Source organism: Numenius arquata, chromosome 5 (assembly GCF_964106895.1).
Source record: "Numenius arquata chromosome 5, bNumArq3.hap1.1, whole genome shotgun sequence".
Lineage (NCBI taxonomy): Eukaryota > Metazoa > Chordata > Aves > Charadriiformes > Scolopacidae > Numenius > Numenius arquata.
In genome coordinates this window covers 70,443,262-70,461,929 of record NC_133580.1, presented here as the reverse complement: position 1 = coordinate 70,461,929, position 18,668 = coordinate 70,443,262, and the positions used below count along the sequence as shown (strand labels likewise).

General features: G+C 47.3%; 1 protein-coding gene across 2 annotated transcripts; it reads left to right on the top strand.

Annotated features, from left to right (window-relative positions):
* Nucleotides 1-261: 261 nt before the first annotated feature.
* RASSF6 (Ras association domain family member 6) lies at nucleotides 262-17,730 on the top strand. 2 transcript variants are annotated; one of them, XM_074147540.1, is made up of 12 exons: nucleotides 262-421; nucleotides 2,286-2,517; nucleotides 5,075-5,164; nucleotides 10,352-10,430; nucleotides 11,316-11,467; nucleotides 13,338-13,429; nucleotides 13,863-14,047; nucleotides 14,392-14,493; nucleotides 15,169-15,220; nucleotides 15,681-15,799; nucleotides 15,884-15,981; nucleotides 16,664-17,730. In XM_074147540.1, exons 3-12 carry the CDS (start codon nucleotides 5,094-5,096, stop codon nucleotides 16,737-16,739), a joined length of 1,026 nt encoding a protein of 341 aa, XP_074003641.1. In that variant the 5' UTR covers nucleotides 262-421; nucleotides 2,286-2,517; nucleotides 5,075-5,093; the 3' UTR covers nucleotides 16,740-17,730. The 2 variants fall into 2 exon arrangements, with proteins under 2 accessions (XP_074003641.1, XP_074003642.1); XM_074147541.1 differs by lacking the exon at nucleotides 2,286-2,517.
* The last annotated feature ends 938 nt before the right edge of the window (nucleotides 17,731-18,668 follow it).

The window sequence follows — 18,668 nt, the reverse complement described above, 5'->3', positions numbered from 1 at the left end:
AAACAGACAAGAGGTTAAAGCATAACAGTGCTCTCAGCACAGGATGTTTCAGGGCGCGTCCTGTCAGCAAATAATTACCTAGAGTCAGCAGGTTGCCTCTCGTTATGAAGTTAGTGATTAAAGTGTTAACCGGAGCCTCCCCGTAGGTGTAACCGTGACTAAGGGAGCGCTCCTGTCAGCCGCTGGCTCGGAGGAAGGAAAGTGGGTAGGTAAATATTCCCGACATGCACCGAGGTGTGGGGAGTGTCCTGGGTTTCCAGCACTCCCAGTTTAAGCAAAACAGTAATTACCAGCTCTGTGGGCTCCATGAAGTGGCAGGAGTAGCTGTCAGCCGGCGCAACGCTGTCATGCCTTGTCCAGGGCTCGGGGAAAGGGACGTGGAACTCCTCCTCTGCTTCTCCGTCTCCGCTCGGATGTTCAGGTAAGCGGGATGGAAAGCTGGAGCTGCTCCTCCGCTCGCCCTGTAACCTGCTGTGCCAGTGGGAAGCAAGGTCCTTCACAGTCACCCACAGCTCCAGCCAAATTCCTTTTGGGTAATTAGGGTGCCGGAGGGAAGGAGGAACGTTCGGTCAGAAATTCTCATTGAAGAAGTTCCTAAATCTGGAGGTGGCTTTGCCTGAGTGGGCTGTGGTTAACAGGGACAGATGATAGCGCTGCTGCTCGGCGTGTACGTGGGCATAAGCCTCTGCTGCCCTTCATCCAGCGCCGGCGTGATTTAATAGGTTACGTCGGTGACCTTGTCTGTTCTTTTTGGCGGGTAAAAGCTGTCTGTCCTAAGCGACCTGAAACAGAAAGTAACTTTTCTTCGTAATAATGGATTACTTAGAGTTTGCAATACATTTGGTGCAAGCCCTACTTTGTTGTCGTTGTTTGTGTGAAGGGAGGGAGCTTGTGTATCTTCCTTTGTGGCTCAGGAAGTTAAGGGGCCGTATTCACTGATAAATACCAGATTTCTTTTGGTTTTGGTAAATCAGAGCCCGTTCTGGACCTGCCTGAGCGCAGGGGTTACACTGTGTTTTGCATTCGAGTAGTGCTGTTCCTGCTCTGAACTGCAGCAGTTCATTTTAAAAATAAATTGTGAAGTATTTTGCAAGACAGAAAAAAGCCCCCTTGTTTTCAGTGGAGAAAGTGCAAGTGTTCGCAGTGAGTACTTCGTTCTGATTAGCCGCTTGGTTTGGTGGTAGGACATCTAACTTAAACACAAATAAAATACCCAAAGAGAAACCCAACACAAAGGCTCATATAACTATAGCACGTGACGAGGTAAAGACTAGTAAAATTATTCTGCTGATCCTCAATTTCTTATGAATGTGAATAAATCCTAAACACGTTTTTATAGTAACAGATAATGGCCCAAAATCTTGCTGAACTCCAGGCGCTCCTGAGTTTAGCAAATGCCTCAGGTTTATGTGCTATTGTGCCTTAGCTCTTTGTGCTCTACGAACCATTAGATGTGTGAGCTGTCGATAGGTAAGTTAATAGACTGCTGAGCCTTGTGGTTTCCGTACGAGAAACAGAGAGGGTTCACCCCATCCTGGCTCAGTGTGTTTTCGGAACAGCTTTGGGAAGCACTGCGTCAAAACACCTGGAAACCTTTGGGGAGGTTTGGGGTTTTAGTTGTTCTTACCGCTGGTAGGAGCTGTGTGTCGCACACTGCTCACTCCCCGGTCCCCAGCTTAATAGTGTTAAGGATGCACCAAAAAGCATGGCCAGGCTGTTATATACAAATTGAAATGCAGTTTCGCTGCCCCTGCTTGGCTCAGCTCTGGATGCTGAGCATCCCTCTCCTTCCAGCCCTCCTCTCCAGTGGCCATCTTTCATCCTGGTGTAAAAATCTGCCCGGCCGTTTGCTCTCACCTTTGCTTTGTCATTGCTCCGCTGTCCTGTCCCCGTGCTGTCCCCTTAAGCAAGTAACTTAAAAATCGCCCTACATAATAAAATGAAGCAAGTTCTCTCATCTGCCTCTCCACTAACACTTGGACTTTGGTTTTTTTTGCTTTGTTTTGTACAATAAAAAAAAAAAACCCCACACAAAACCCCAACCCCAAAACACATCAAACATTTCAGGTAAGATATAAATCTTAGAGAAAAGTAACGTTCACTGCCTCTGTGAGATTTGCCTTGTGCCCTGATGTGGCCATTGATCTCTCACAGCTTTGGGATTGTGCAGTGGTCTCTTTTCCCCTTCCTTTTCCCAGTCTGCCTCTGGAGTTGCTTATTTGGCATCTGCCCCACTTCTGATTTACCCCTATCTTGCCCTTCTGTGTCTTTTCTTTCCTTCCAAGAGTACTTTAGGCTTCAGTCGGTCTTTCCCTGAGTTTCTTCTTGGTCAAGTCTCGGACCAGGAGGTTAGTCCAGCCGAGGTCCCGCTTCCAAGGTCTTGCCCATCTGAGAGAATGCTGTGGTTCCAGCCCCGTTTCACATCACACTGAAGAGCCTGCCTGAGGCCAAGCCAGTCAGGAGAGAGCTTTGGACAGACGGGCACAGCCGTGTGCTGCTGGACGAGCTGGGAAATTAGTACGTATTAGTTCAAACCAAAGGGAACAATAGAAAAACCACACTGCTCTTGGCTTCCTCAAAAGAGCTACAAGGAAGTGGCGTGGAGAACGATAAAATGCCGGGGGGTGATAGGAAGTGTGACAGCTCTGTGGGTTTATGGAGCCCCAGTGTAAATACACTGTCACTTGGGGTGTCACAAACGCGCTGGGGAAGTCACTGCCGGGTCCCAACCCGCAGGTTTTGGGGTTTACTAAAAATTAGGGCTGTAAGATGTGTGTAGCCGAAATGTGCCCGTGGGAAGGGTACAGAGGGGTGGTTTGTCCCTGGGGTGAGCTGGGGGGTGGGAATGTTTTGTACCAGCCTGATAAGCAGAACTGGCCACCACTGAGGAAAACGTTAACGAGTGGGTTTTTGTGCTTCTGCCCCGGCTACAGGAGAAAAGGCCGGTCTTTGTCCCGGCTAATGGGGCAGCGAGGGCGAGAAACGGGGGAGGCGCTGGTGAAGAGTTGTTCCCATCACCAGCTACCCTTCCAGTTTGTTTCCTTGTCAGCATTTTAGTGACTTGAGATACGCTCAAGGTTTTCAAGGCAAATAATTTAGTAAGAGCCACTGACTGCGTAACACAACGGTTAGTCCAGTGATAATCTTTTCTTTTTGCGTAAAGATCACGCCTCTGGATCTGTAGAGATCGGCTTTTTCTTTCGTATGAATCATTTTAAGGTCAAATTCTACTGAAAAGAACGCATCCATGAGCAGCGAAGCGGGGCTAGAGCTTGCTGGAGCCGCTGCTCTACGTTTAGCAGTGGTGGCTTGGCGATCTGCTCTCCTCAACGTGTTGTTTCCTGACAGACGGGAGGAAGCCCAAGCGTGCATCCAGTTGTTCAGGTGCCAATGTACATAAACTCCTCTGCGTCTTTTAAAATTGTTTTGCAACTCCATTGGCACAGGCAGCTGATTCAGTCGGAGGTATTAGTAAATCACATAAAAGCAGATTTCACGGTGTGGCCGATGGTTACTGAACTCGGAGGCAGAGAAACACCACTATTACACGGGCGTACAGCGGTCTCCTCCTCCTAGACAAACTCATGTCTGTACAGAAGTCCCTTATTTGGCTTTCGGGGATGTTTTTGCCTCGATGGATGTCACCCAAAGGACAACGGGCACTGGGATCTGTCCTGCCCTTTGCAGTGAGCACTGTTAGAAACCCCGGCTGCCCACGGACAGCTCGTTGTGGTGCTGCACTCTGCTTTCAGAGGCTGTGAAATAACTTCCTCTGTGCTTTGCAGGTTGAAGAGAATGTATTTTTATGCAAAACTTCTCATTTGTCCACGTGTACTTTTTTAGAAGTCATTCATCTATGACTATGGAAACTTTATGTAATTCTGCTAAAAAAGAATCTCAGTAGTGAGGGACCATTTGTGCAGAAGCTAAGCGCTAACTCTTTAGCTAGCTGCAGTCTTTTCAAGCTTGAATGTCTTTCCTAAATTGATTTTTCTGAAGGCTGCTTGTCGTTAGTACTGTAGACAATAAACTGCTTTTCAGAGGTCGTTCACCGGGCTCTCTCCCCTGCAGTCTGAAACCAGACTCGAGTCCATCTCCCGGTGTGAGGGAGGATGGACATCACGTCCATGTTAGGCAAATTCCTCGGTCATCACGCCCAAGTAAGAAGTAAAAGTGGAGTAGTCAACTTCCAGTGCAATCCTTGGAGATTTTACTGCTTTCCATGGGATTCATTTTTGCCCACCCATCGGTGTGATGCCGCTTGGGCTGAGACTGACAACAGATACTGCACTGGAAAAACAATCTTGAGTCTCTCTGCTTACTTTCCTCAGTCTGCCTTTTCCTCTAGTACCTGAGGGGGAATGGAAGCAGCCAAGACTCCATAATTAAACTGATTGAAGAATGCATTGTCGGAGTCTCATGGGTCTGGCTTGTTGCCTGCATAACATGCTGGAATCGCTACATGGTGATCTGTAAATTATATTGCTACATCACTTTAATTATAGCCTTCTTCTCTCTTTAATATCTCAGCTGCAGGACTCTGCCTATGATCAACACTTCTCCTTCTCTTGTCTAGTTTTATGAACCTGGTTTAGGGTGATTTGCTGAGTCACTTATTTTTTTGATGACCCTGGGCAATACTCTATCCATAATTAACAAATGAATCCTAACCAGTAAATGGGTTGCAGTCGCAGTCTACTAAAAGTCAAGCATAATCGTGGAGTTGAGTTGTAGAGTAGTCCTAAAACTGCTTGGAAAGTCCTGGTTTGTGTGGTACTTGGGATTTAAGGTACTGGGAGATACTTGGTGGGAATGGCTGATGGCTTTTTTACTAGGAGCAGGAAATGTTCGGGTATTGGGGCTAAGTACAAAGTAGTCAAAATATGGTAGAGTTAGCCCTTAGCTCGAGTGCCTGAGCCTGTTTCACCTCGCAAACTGAAGCTTTGTTGTTGTGTTTGCCATTTAGTCGTTCTTAGGGGCATTAGTGTGGATACAATTATTTTTTTAACTTTTTTTAGTTAAATTAATTAACTAATTAAATTAGTTAACTAATTTTTTTTTATTTTTTGTTTAGATTGATCTCTTCTGAATAAATGAAGAAAGTGACTATGAAAGCACAGCATCTGCCTTCTGTTTCCATCAACGAGGAGAAGTTCATAACCAGGTAAATTATTAAAATATATATATATTTTTAATGACTTTTTTCCAAGTTACTCCATATTTATTCATTACCAGGGGATCTTGTGGAGAGCTGAGCCTGTAGCAGCAGCAGTTCCTACAACTTGCTTTCTGCCAAGTGTGTCCAGAACAAAGTTGCCCTTTGCATGGATTTCAAAGAGCAGAGCATTAAACCCTTTGGTCTGGATTTGTTCATTAGGTAGAACAGCACTTTTAGAGGATACTGAAATAAAGCTCCAAATTAGGGAAGAAGAGCTTCCTGTCTTTGAAATCTGCTGGAATTGAACGTGAGTTCCAGTGCCTAACCTGAGCTCCCCTGCCTGAGACACGGGCTCTGGTCTGTGGTCCCAGAGGGCAGGTTTCTTTGCAGGGAGACCCATCGGGCTCCCAGCTCTGTTCCGGCAGTGGCGAGTGAAAGCGGTTCTTTAACCTATTTGTAAAAACTTTGGAATTGCACTCAAACTGTATTGCTTGGGATGCTTTTCTGTGGTCAAACTTGGCTGGTAGGAATTTCTCCTAATGCTGCCGTAAACCCTGAGCCTCCTGGCGTCGAGCTCCATCCCCTTTTCAGGGGACTGATTTTTCCCTTGTTGACCAGAGCACGGGAGCTGGAAGAGGGGGCTCTTTTCTCACTTCATTTCCATCCCTCTTGCTGTTCCTGTGGGAAGCAGCTCACCATAAATGCACCCCAGGATGGGGCCTGCGGTAGAATTTCTTGTGCTGCCGTAGGTATTTGCATCTGAATCCCGATACTTTCATATGTGGCGTGAACAGAGCCGTTGATTTCTCCCTTTTTAAGGAAGGGTGTCAGAGCTTTGCCCAAAGCACACAGGCAATAAATGCATCTCTCCCCTCCCCTGAAGAGCTGTTCCTTTTATACTGCCACTGATTTCGGACATAGTGCTTTTGTGTCGGAGGTAATTAATGTGTGTCAACTTTCATATCCTTGGCACAGCAGCGTTTGGAAGTGTTCCAGATGAACCAGCGTCTCTGGGTTTTTATTCCTCTATATATTGGCCTCTCCAAGTGGTGAAATGGGGATCCTGGTTGAGAACCTTCTGCATCAGAGTCATGGTTTAAAGTACTGTTCAAGTTTTTTGCCATGCAAAAAACCCCGAATAGGTGTTTTTAGAATCCCTAACATATTCCGCATGCGCTCGAGCTTGCTTCCAATGCAATTTCCAGACTATCGTCCCGCATCTACACCTTGAATCTGCTGTTACGTTACTCCTCTTCCAGCTGTATCGTGCAGATCCTGCTGACACGGCGAGCCTGCTGCCGGGGAATTGCACAATGGCTGGATCAAAAGGCTGACCCAAGCGTGTGGGATTATTTGGCTGGGTGAACATTGCGTCTTTAAGCATAACTGCCATAAATATCCGTGGATGAATGTGTAAGGCTGGGGAGAGAAGAGAGGACACAGGTGAATTGTCCTGGGTCAGTGTTTCGAGAGAACATGCTCTGGGCTTTGTTGTGGTTTACCACGGGGGCGCTTGGCCTTACAGCTCCCTGGTATCCCGCCTTCATTACTGAGGAAAGTGGTGAATCTGCAGTAAACGCTGCCTTTTTGGAGTTTGTCTCTAAGTTGTTCTACCAGTTCCTTGGCTTTGGCATCCACAAAGGGCTGCTTTTGGCTGTTGTCACAAAGCCGGGCTGTGAGGAACAGTCTCCCAACACCACAGAGCCACTCGCTGGTTATCTGGCAGTGTAGTTGAAGAGGTGACCATTGGCCTCTGGTTAGGGCAGTCTTTGGGTCTTCCTAGTGGAGATGTGTGACACCAAGACCTGTCCTGGAAGCCAGTAGGTTGGTGTGTGTTACTCCTTCTGGGGCTAAAAGAAGAAAGATTTTCTTTCCTAATGTCTCTCGGCTACACAAGGACAAACAAGCCAGGGAAAGCTGCTGTTAAATCTCTGCCTCGGGCCTTTTCTAATGGCTTATGTGATTCGTCACCGTTGGTTGCACTAATGCGAGACTAAAACCCCAAAGATGTATTTGTGCAAACTTCTGTGAAAGTTAATGGGAAGTTTTCCTAGACAAGGCAAAAAACTAAGTGAAAATCTTCAGAGCTTGCTCTGAGAAACAGAATCTGCTTTGGAGATCACCCTTTCCATGTCACTTAGTGCTTTTAGCTTGTGATTTTTATTTGCCTTTGCAGCCAACGTGGACTGAGAGTAATAGATGGGCCTCGGAGTGTGACCCAAGTCCTTACGTATTCCTAATCTCCGGGGAACTGATCTCCCCGACCTTCTACCTGCGCAATAACAGTGGTCAATAAAATGATTGCCAAAGGTATTGGGCTGCAGAGTATAAAAAGATTTCTTTTTGAAGCCCTCGCAAGCAGGATCAGCAGGTCTATTGCAAGGTCTGTCAAACTAAACCACCTGTCTCCTCCTTGCACCTTAATCTTGTATTGCATCTGCATTAAGCCAAAACGTGCTTAATCTTGTTTACCTTGAGCCAGCACGATCAAAATTTCGCTTGTATGTGATTCATATCTAAGTCTATTAGGACTTTCCCTTTTGGTGGGATGACCTAAATATACAGTTCCTGATAGCTCACGGGATGCCAAGGACCTGTATTGAGCTGTTCCAGCACAATGGAAGGAAGGGCTTTCCCCACTTGTGTTATTAGGATTTAAGAGCAAAGGGAGTTGAAGCAAATGTTGAAAATGCCGCTTTGGAGCCCAGCGCTTTGTTGGTAAAGCCACTTTAAGATATTTTGGGGGGGAGTTGCAGGAAGTTAACAAAGTAAATAATTTACATGCGGAGTGTTGGAAGGGAATGCCGTTAACCTTGTGGAGTTTAGTGGTGCAGGCCTTGCCCTAACGTTACCTGCTGAGCAAATCTTTTCCCTTCTCAACACGGGAAAAGGCTCCCCAAGGAACAGGATGTAGCCGAGTTCTGAAGATTTTCACTTGCACACTCTGCGGATGGCATATAGATATACATATAAATGCATTCCCTGCTCCCTTGGAGCAGCACTGACTTCTTTATTTAAGTTTACAGAACTTCTTTATTAAGTTTAACTTCTTTATTAAGTTTACAGAGTCAGCTGTGCAGGAGTCAGTTTGAGTAAACTGAGGCACAGTCTGATCAGAGAGAGATACTCTGAAATAATATTCACTTCACCCCTGGAAATACCCTCCTGAGCTGCTCTGCAGTGAGGGACAAGCTGATCCCGTTCCTTGGGGAGAGATCACTCCTAGGTTTGTCATCTCTGATAAGGGTGCCACTGTCACCGTTGATAATGTCCTCGCGTTCTGGGACGTGGCTGTCTTGTGACACAACTGTTAAAAGTTCTGCTGCAACTGTTCCTGGTGGTGTTTCCCATGCCCCAAGCTGCACTGTGAAGCTCCTCTCCCCATGGGTCTCTCTGCAGGTGCTGTCTAATACCCGGTGTATAGAATCGTCTAGGTTGGAAGAGACCCTTGGGATCTTGGACCAGATATTCCTGCACCTCCGACGTTATTTCTGTGATCTTCTTGGTGAACTCTGACTGTTGGAATAATAAAATGTGATTTCTACTGGGTGTTATTCCTCTGTGCGACTTGTTTTTCAGTGATGGTGCTAGAATTAAGTTCTTGTCTTTGGGGTAGAGGTTTTTCTGTTTTTTTTACTTAAATTGGTGTAGGAGTTGTAATAGTACTTCTGAGGGTACATGGGCCTTGGATAGTTTCAGTGGGTCTCTGTGGAACTGACTGAGAAGAGTTTGCAAGTGGTGCCTGTGGCTCAGCTGTTATAGTATCTGTATGAGACACAAACATGGGAATAACAGACACTGTTTGGAAACAAACTTGGTGTCTTCACTCAGGGCTGCAAGACCGTACATTAACCCATCTTGACAGTCAGCTCAGTTGGTTTAAAGGTTGTCCGGGAGGAAGAACTTGTGCGTTTCCATGCAATTGTTCCCCATGCTTAATTATCTCTGCTGGGGAAAATGGCTTTCTTGAACGACAGTCTAAATAATCTTTGCCGTTTAATTGCTGCGTGGAGGAGCGTTTCGCTCCTGATGCTCCTGAAATACATTTCACGTAATTCTGTCTCTTTTTGGTCCTCTTTAGCCTGAGCTCCAACTTGCTTTTTGTCTCCGTGGTTCATGCCACGTATCGCTGCCCGTTTGCAGGGGATGTTGATGGAGAGATGGCCTTGTCCTGCCCGGGTGGCTTTAACCCTCCTGGGATGCCGCAGGAGGGCTGCCTGCGCTGCCTCGGCTGCTCGGGATGATGAGTGGCCCAATTTCTGCTGACATTTCCCAGGAGGTTTGGAAATCACGTAGTTAAAATCCAGTAGCTAAAGTTCTTTCTTCCCAGACAAAGTTACCAAAGGGAGGAGGTGGCGACTGTGGCCTTTAATTTGGTTATTTTTGAAATGCCATCAAATTTGAGATGTTTTCTGAAACCCTCTTCTCCTGCAGCATTGTGAGTTTAGCAAGGATGGAGACAGGTATAGTTAAGTCCGATGGTGGTTCTTAAATATTAAGTTTTAAACATCTTTAGCAGCCGTGTGCCTCACATCGCCTTCCTGCCTCAGCGCAGTGAATTCAAAGCAGAATGTTATGCTGCCTTTTTTCTTTTTTTAGCTGTATCATGCAGTTCTGTTTGAGATCTGAGGTGATGGGCACGTTTACGGTCCCTGCTTGCTGGCAGGGGTTCTCTTCATCTCCATCCTGTCTCCTCCGAGCAGAGACTTAATGTGAAGCTGTTGTGTTTCAAGCAGAAACAAACTGAAATATTGTGTCTAGGCGTACTGTAGGTATTTTGATATAAGAAGAGAATCTGAGAAAATATAAAAACCCAGTGGAACCCATCACGCAGGGGAAGCAAAGTGTAACCTCACCAGAACAATCTGCAGCGCCGGCGCACGGGAGCGTTGTTCCTGTTTGCTTCCCCCTCGTGACCATAACACAAGTCCAAAGTACGAGTTATTCTGGGGCAGCGTTATTAACGTCACATCAGAGCATGACTAATTGATTTCCTCTGTGTATCACGTCTTCGCAGAAGCAACTTAGAAGCAGCCCAGTATCCTGACAGAATTTTAGTCCCGGAAAATGATGTATTAATCATTAAGAAACCTGCACACAGATACGGGCTGTCACCCTGCCACTGAGCACCTGGGCTTTACAGCGATACAGAGGTTTAAAAATGATTCTTTTCCTTGTCATCTTTCATTCTAGAGAGCAGCTCAGTTCTCTTCTGAAGACGTACAACTCTTACTATTCTGATCAAGAAAATCTGCAACTGTCGCACAATCAGGTAAGGATCGTGTGAAACTAACTCAAAAAGCAGAGTGTAATAGTAGGAAAAGTGCTGATGGGTGATGTTTAACGTGGCTGGAGTGACCGGTGTAGGATGCCTGTTCTCTGTTAGTGTGTTAGATGGAATATATCACTGGAATACAAGCGCCACAGTGAGTGCTGGAGTCAGATGCTGTGAGGAGAAGAGATTGCTGCTCTCTGCTCGAGTGTGACCCTTCAGTGCAGAGAAAACGCTCGTAAGCGTGGCCCTGGGAACGCATCCTCTTGGAGACCAGGAGAGCCTAAAGCATGAACTGTGTCTCTCCTACCAGAGCCCCTGCTTTAGAGCTCTGAACTCCCTTCTCCACGAGCTGCCTTTCTGTTATTTCACTCATACCAAGATCCAAAAGGACATCGGTACAATTCTGGGCAGTCCTCGCTCTTCTGTCCCAGCCCGCCCAGCAGCGAGAGTTGTGTGTCAGCAGAACGGGGACTGATGCAGTGCCCTGTGTGAACACGGACCATTAACTGCTGCTTCCTCCTTCACCAGCGGTTGTCCTTCCCCGTTAGCACCTTCTTGGCACCCTGGTTTCGGAAGAGCTATTCATCCAAGTAGAACAAATAGGATTTGACATGGAATTGTATGGAATTATGGGCATGTTGGTTGGAAAACCTCCTGGTCAAAGTCAGGCTAATGCTGACACAAGACCAGGTCAGGTGCAGCTTTAGCTACCTGTCTTGGAAATATCTTAAATATGGAGATGACACAGCCTCTCGAGGTGACCTATTCCAGGGCTGTGTCAGCCTTGGTGATTTCAACATATTCCTGCTACTTTGAGGGGAAATTGATTATTATTACTCAATTTTTATGCAGTATTCCTTATTCCTTTTTTTTCCCCTCCAGCGAGAAGGAAGCAAACCATTTATTGAAGGAATCTTGTCAATATTTTGGGGAGTGCGACACCCTATCCGATTGAAAATTCAGGATGAGAAGCAGATACCCTCCTTCGTAACCCTGAAGTCCACAGAGAACGTGGGATTGTTCCCTGGCAAAAGGTAATGTACCGACTTCAGTAAGGAGGAGGCAGGCTGGTGTGTCAGGACAGCCTGGGTAGGTGGCTGCGGTGGCCACAGCTGCCTGGTTGTCCCAGGTGCCCCAGAGGCTGTGGTGGTCGCTTGCCCAGTGGTGTGGTCTTTCAACAGCTTCTGCTGGGCAGAAGGATGCATCTTGGTAGCATCTTTGGCTTTCAGCTGGAGAGCTGTTGAGAAGGTAGAGGAGGCTGCTCTTGTCTATATGTATAGAAATGTATACATGTAAAAACGTACAACCCCCCCCCGTGTGTCTATACACCTAATAACGGTGGTAGCCCCCGAAAGACCTCATGCGGGTGCACGTTCTCCAGCATGAAGCAAAAAGCTGGTAGGTCAGTGCTAAGTGATTGTCTATGGCATGTTACCCTCCCGGGTACCCCAGGTGGGACCCCATTGATCTCCAGACAGGGTTAGAGCCAAGGAATGAATTCTGGCTTTGTCCACGCGAGATCTAATGTTAAAACCCCTTAGAAATAGAGACAGATTTGGGCTGCTGCCTGGGGCATCTCCCATCAGTGCCTTGTGCTGCTCTGACTCCTGCGAGATTGGCCATGTCTTTAAAAACTGATGTAGGTTCTTCGAGGATTTTTCTTCTTGCTGTTTTGAACACTATTTCCCAGCCTTGGTTGGTGAATTTGGAATTGTATCTGAGGAGCTGAGGCTGAGCGATGTGTAATACGGGGGGTGAATATTCACCCTGACTGACTCCCTGCTAAATTCTGTATTTCGGAGCTCGTGTTCTTAATTATCCATTGTCTGTGGTACGTGTGTGAATTGTCAATTTAATCCTACCACCACTGCAGCTGTGGAGCTCCAGTAAAGTCAGGGACAGTCTTCCTCCCTGTCTCCTGCTGTTGAAATTAAGGGCTGGAACCCGACAGGAGAACCCAGCAAAGAACTCGAGTCTGAGGCAGTTCTGGTTCTCTCTCTCCCTCGACCGGGTCCTGGTCCCGGGTGCGTGTGGCCGGCAGGAAGGGTCCGGTCTGGCAGCTAAAGTTATGCTTTGCCTTTTGTTTCTTACAAAAACGTCTGAGTGGTGGAGATCTGAATCTTAAAGTAAATATTAATTCACGATCAGAGCAGTGTGGAGCTGCCCCGACACGCTGTGAGGTATGCGGAGCAGCTTCCCTGCCTGAGCTTAAATGAACTCCTTAAATGCAGGGAACACAACCAGAGCGTCGCTTGGCACGTTCACTGGAGTTCGTTGAATATGGCTTTGAATTCATATAGGAAATGGATTCTTAATATTTTCCTACCAATTGTTTTATTCTCAGTCAGAGCAGTAACTGGCCAAAGGCTTTCTGCTAGAGAGTTTATGCAGTGAAATAGGCAAATGTTGGCATAAAGAAAGTTGGGGTTTAAAACGGGCTGGACTGAATGCCCTGCTCTTGTACAGAACTGGTTTGGGTGGCACGAGGGGCTACTGCGGGAATTTAATCCTTTATGTCCCCCTCCATGTAACAGACACGGTGCGTCCACACAATGTGTGTGTGTTCTGCACGCCTGCCCGGCACCCTGTCATTAATCCAGGGCATTGCTATAAAACGGGTAAATAACCGCTGCAAATTGTTTAGGGGACGTCGTGGTGGATGTTCAACAGGCCCTAAATAGGATTGTGTTACGTTTGGGATCCCTAGTCACACCGCATCTTACTAATTTTATTATGACATAAACTGAAATTACCGGCTTCGCCCACCACAGCGAAGTCCGTAGTCACGTTCTGTGAAGCCGAACAGGGCTAGGAATGTGTTACACGAAGCCTGGCTTCAGGAGTAATTGAAATCACCGAGTGCATGAGGAGTAATCAATGATAAATACACGTTTGGTATTTCAGGGGAATGACGCGCTGGGGAGAGTTTGATGACCTACATCACATTAGTGGGGAGACATTGAAATCTACTGAACAAAAGCCAGACCTCAAGAAAGGTTAGTGCCGGTGCTTTTGTGTTCACTAAAAGTTCTTTGTTCTGGGACTGTGCAAAAGTAATTTGACGCATTAGGCCTTCCCTGCCAGGAAAGGGAAATCTGTTTCTGTCCCATGCATTACGCGCTGGTGAAACGCTGATGTACCACTGGTTGGGGAAAACATTGCTCTGCAGATTAATTTTTCAACCAGTTGTGCTTTCACCAAGGAATCCTTCCCAAGAAGCGAATGGATGAACAAACTGTGGCCTCTGCAGACGCTGCAGCTCTTCGCCGCACGCCTGTGCCCTCTCCTCTCCCACTCCTCCCACCCAAAAAATAGTTAAAAAATAAATATATATATATAAATCCCTGCACCAAGAACCTTCTCCCCGTGGGAGTGCTGGCTGGGAGGGAAGAGCTGTGCCACACACTGATGCGGTTCCCTTTTGTCCAGGTTATTCCTGTTACGAAAGCTGCACTCTGAAGCCCAAGAGAGATCAGGAACGTGACTGTGCCACCCTGCCCGGGGCCACCAGCCACGCTGTGGCCGTGCCAAAGAGGACCAGGCCACCCATGATAGCGAGGACAGAAGTGGAAACTCACAGGTTTTCAATTAACGGCCACTTCTACAACTACGAGGTACCAATGTCTGTGTTTCCTCACCTGAGGTTGGGTGCTGGGGCAGATAAAAATGTCCAGTGAGCTTCTGGCCTCCCCTGCACCCCCTTAGCCAAGGGGAGGACTCCCCGCCGTCTCCTGCGTGGCCAGACTGGTGTCACCAGGATTTGGGCTCAACCCTGCCCAGGGATGCTCTCCTGAGGACACCCTTGGTTTATGGCACCCCTCAGAGTCCCAGCCACTGAGTGCAGCAGTCATAGAATTGTAGAATCGGAACGGACCTTAAAGATCATGGGGTTCCAGCCCCCTGCCCTGGGCAGGGACACCTCCCACTCATCCCCTTTTCCTGCCATTCTTGTTCCTAGACATCAGTTTTTACTCCAGCTTTTGGATCAGAAACCAAAATAAGAATCAACAGCCAGATGAGAACGAGACAAGTGATAGAACAACTGCTTCGGAAGTTTAAGGTAACGCCGCGTGTTTGCAGAAGCGAGTGCGGGAGACACCTGGGAGGGGATGGCACACAGAATAGAGCATAGAAAAAAACCAACATGGGCCATTTTTAAGGAACAGGGTGGTGTCCCTGTTATTTTACAAATGTCTTAGGGCTGTTTAGGTCTAGAAGAGCTGATGCTGCTGCGCTTCTATCATTTCGCAGCGCAGGTAAAGGATGTTGGGTTAATGCGTGTGGCCGGGCTTCCCTCTAGTGACGGGCACCGGTAACTGTATTTTCCTTAAAACAAAGGGGAATTCTCTCTTAGCCCAGGGGGCTGGGACAAAGGACCTGTTGGGACACGGGACCTGTTAGATCCAGGCACTCGGGAAGCTCCACAAAGTCACGGTTAAAACCAGTGCTCGAGATGAGTGCTGTGCTGCGGTCTGAAGTGGTCTGAAACCACTTTATTTTTTTCCTTGGAGTTTCTTTGGCACAGTCTGCGTTACCATGTGATTATACCCAGCCAGAAATCTGTTTACTGTTGCTGCTGTGTTTCTCCACTATCTTTTTTCTACGTAGCTCCTTAGTGTACTGTTTTTGATAATTCTCCGTTTAACTCGTCCAGAGACTCTGCTATCGCAGAATTACTTCTGATGCTACTGAGTGTCAGTCAGCCCGAGTAGACTTTTCTGTTTGTGTTGAACAGATCGAGAACAGCCCCCAGGAATTTGCACTTTACATCATCCACGCCTCCGGAGGTGAGTGGGGACCCCTTCGCTCGGAGTGACGGGGTTCATCGCGGTGTCCATCCTTCTCAGACAGCGTGGGCTCGGTGTGACAGGGTGGCTTTTCAGGAGACCCCTTAGAGATGTGTCATCTTCTGATCAAACATCTTATGATGTTTGAAAATTACAAAGTAGGCTTTGTTTTAGGGAGCTGCGGTCAAGCTGATGGGTCTGGGATCAGTCTCCCAAACGCTGCTTTGGCCACCAAAATTGCAACTTCTTTCTGTTGGCAGCTGCCTATTTCTTGAAAACGCACAGTGTAAGTGAGGTTCCACATCCTCCTGAGAATGTGTCGTAGAGACTTGTGAGGTATCTAATAGTTGCCCATCAGTCACGTATAGGATCTTTGTCCAGAAAAACGACTACTGACCACATTGAGGTACCTGGAGGCACCGTCCTGTGCTCTCTTCACCACATTTATTTCCAATCCCAGAGAAGAAGCAGCTGAGGAGCGGAGATGTTCCCTTGCTGCACAGGCTCTTGCAGGGGCCCTCTGAGAAGGTTGCCAAGTTCTTTCTGATGGACAGGGACGTGGAAGAGATCAGCAGTGACGTACGTATATCATCAAATATCAGCAATTCAGTATTTTTCCCAGTTAACGTACTCGCTGATGGGCACTTCTTGTCTTTTTGACAGGTTGCCCAATATATCCAATTTCATCTTCCCTTTTTGGAGTCAATCCTGCACAGGATAAATGAAGAAGAGGAGCAGGAGATTCAACAGACAATCGCCAGGTAAATAGAAGTAAAATGAGTGGGGTGACTGCTTCCAGTGAGACTGGGTGGGATTTATAATCCTTCTACATCCTGCACGCCCAGAGGAGCTGTTGCTGTTGAAGGATGCAGAGCAAATACCACCTACCTCCACACGGGGGGATCTTTCCAGAAAATTCAGACTCTCAGGGTCATTCCTGTTTATTTTGTTTGTCTTCTGAGCCCCGGGCTGGTTCCTCAGTCTCTCCTTGCTGCTCTGTGTTTCCTCGGGGAGTATAAATGCGGCACGGACCGTGGTACTGTTTAGGAAGCAGTGTGTTTATTAGTGCCAAATTCTTAATGTCCCTTTAAAACTTCACTTCTGATAAATGGTGTGAGATCTCGGAGCGGCTCAAAATGCACAAACAGGTACAAGTTCAAAACTCACTGCTGTTTCTGAACATATGAGTCCTGAGGCCAAAAGCTGCGAGAGTCTGTGCCAGCTGTGGGTCTGTTACCAGATGACCATCTGAGAGTCACTCTGAATGGAAGTGGCCAGGAAACGTGGATAAAAAAAATAAATAGCGATTGCCATTTTCTATCAGAAAAGCTTCCGTTAATACATTTTCCAGCCGTTCAACTACCACGGTAGAATTTGGTTCAATTTTTACTGGATTCTGTGTTACTTAAATGCATTCTCTCTCTCTCTCTCTCCCCACCTCAGGTACCTGAAAGAGAAGAGGTTGATATGCCAGCACCTCCGCAGCCGAACTGTGAAGAAAACGGAGACCACGGTTTGAGAACGGGCTCCTGCGACCACCCCCCGCCCCGTCGCCGACGGGGAGTCGGGATGTTTGCAGGACGTGCCGGGACTGGAGAGCGCAAGAAGCCCAGGAGGGTTTAAGTGCTGACGTTTCTTGTGATAATTACGCACCCGAAACTGAACCCGCTGCTCTGCAGCCCTGGGATACAAACTGGGAACCACCTCAGGAGACGCACTGGATCCCCCGAGAGAGAGATGCTGAATCCGGCTTGAAACTTAAGATAGGGGAAAAAACCTGTGAAAAGCACAAAGCTTTAAAACCTACTAAAAAACTATTGCCCAAAGTCTAGCCTATAAGAAAATTATTGCAATAACCAATGTGTTAATCATACAGAAAATACGAAAACTAAGTATATGGTTTTCCTTCTATTGGAGAAATGTTGAATTAAATTAGGAGGAAGCTTTTCAGTAGAGATAAGTGGCAAAAAGTGTTTATGTATCTAAGATTGCAGTTAAGCTTTTCCCTCATCTTAAAAAAATACCTGTGCAAGAGAGACCCGAGATCCCACTGGCTCCAGCGTGGTCGATGCCGAACTTGCTTAAGCTTTGAGCTACAGTTAAAGTATAAATGGGAACCCTCCCACGTAACAGCGGCTCAGCTCTTAAACTGACGAGGGCATTTCTCTCTGAAATATCTCCCGAACTGCAGAGTCAGAGCTCTCAGTAAACGCTGCTGCATCTGCTCGAGCGGGTCCTGGGAGGCCTCTCGGGGTGTTCTGCCGTTGGAGCAGATGATCGGGTGTTGTTTCCCGTGGTTTCCGTTTGCCGAGGGGAAAGGAGGAGTGTTGAGCAGGGGATGGAGCGTGGCAGCCCTGGCAGGGTCGGGCTGGCCCTTCCCACCCCTGTGGGCCTGGGACAGTGGCCCCAGCCCAGCGCCCAGTAGCCGTCGGGTCCTGTCTGCTTGAGTCCTGCTGAATATTGAAGCTCAAATGGTACAGATGTAAATAAAATCCAATTTGTGCACAATTAATTGCCCTCCTGTATTAGTTTGTCTTTACGTGGTACCTGTGCTCTGTCTCGGCTGCCTTTGCTTCCTGCAGATCACGAGACCGACACTGGGAGAGGGAGGAAATCAACGCACAGAAAACGTTGCCTGAAATCACGTGGAATAAATCAAATATGAAAAACTTCATACTCCCTGAGATGATCTTATTGGGATGGTAACTTAAAAATGAAGGGTCAACGTGCTTAATTGACGCTGATGCGGCTGGGGCAAGGGGTTCATTTTAATGTACAGTCTGTTCTAATCCTGCCCAGGAAAACAATTATGGGTGAGGGAACAGAGAGGGGAGGAGATAATTCAGCTGGTCTGTGCTCATCGGGAAACAGCAAGTGCTCCAGGGAGCTCTGCCTGCGCCGGGGCACCCGTTCCCCATCGAACCAGGCAAAAGTGTTTGAGTTCTTATGCAGAACGGGCTATTTCTGTTACGTGTTCTGTTCTGGAAATGCTTGGGGAGCTGTATGGGGGTGCAGTCTGGAAATCCCGCAACAGGAAATAGAATTCCTTGGTCTGTGATTAAAAGAGAAATCAAAGCACAGACCGCAGGGAAAGGGAAGCGTTTCCAAGCAAGTTCCCCAATCCTCTGTATGGACACAATTCTTAAATTGAGCCATTTTGCCACCACCTGATGTCAAATACTTGAAACCTTTTTGTTTCACTTGTCCTGCTGAAGTGGGACTGGAAGATGCTGGATAATAATGATGGAACGTAGCCCAGGTTATCCAGAGCCTGCTGGGGTTGGTGAGATGGAGCCGCGGTGTTGGTGCTTCGTGAATCCTGTGCTCACGTAAATGAGTTGTTTCGGACAAACACAGACAAGAACAGGGGAAGAATTTATTCCAAATCATTATTGGATATTCGAGGTGACACAGCGATGGAAACCAGAGGTGACAGAGGAAATGGAGA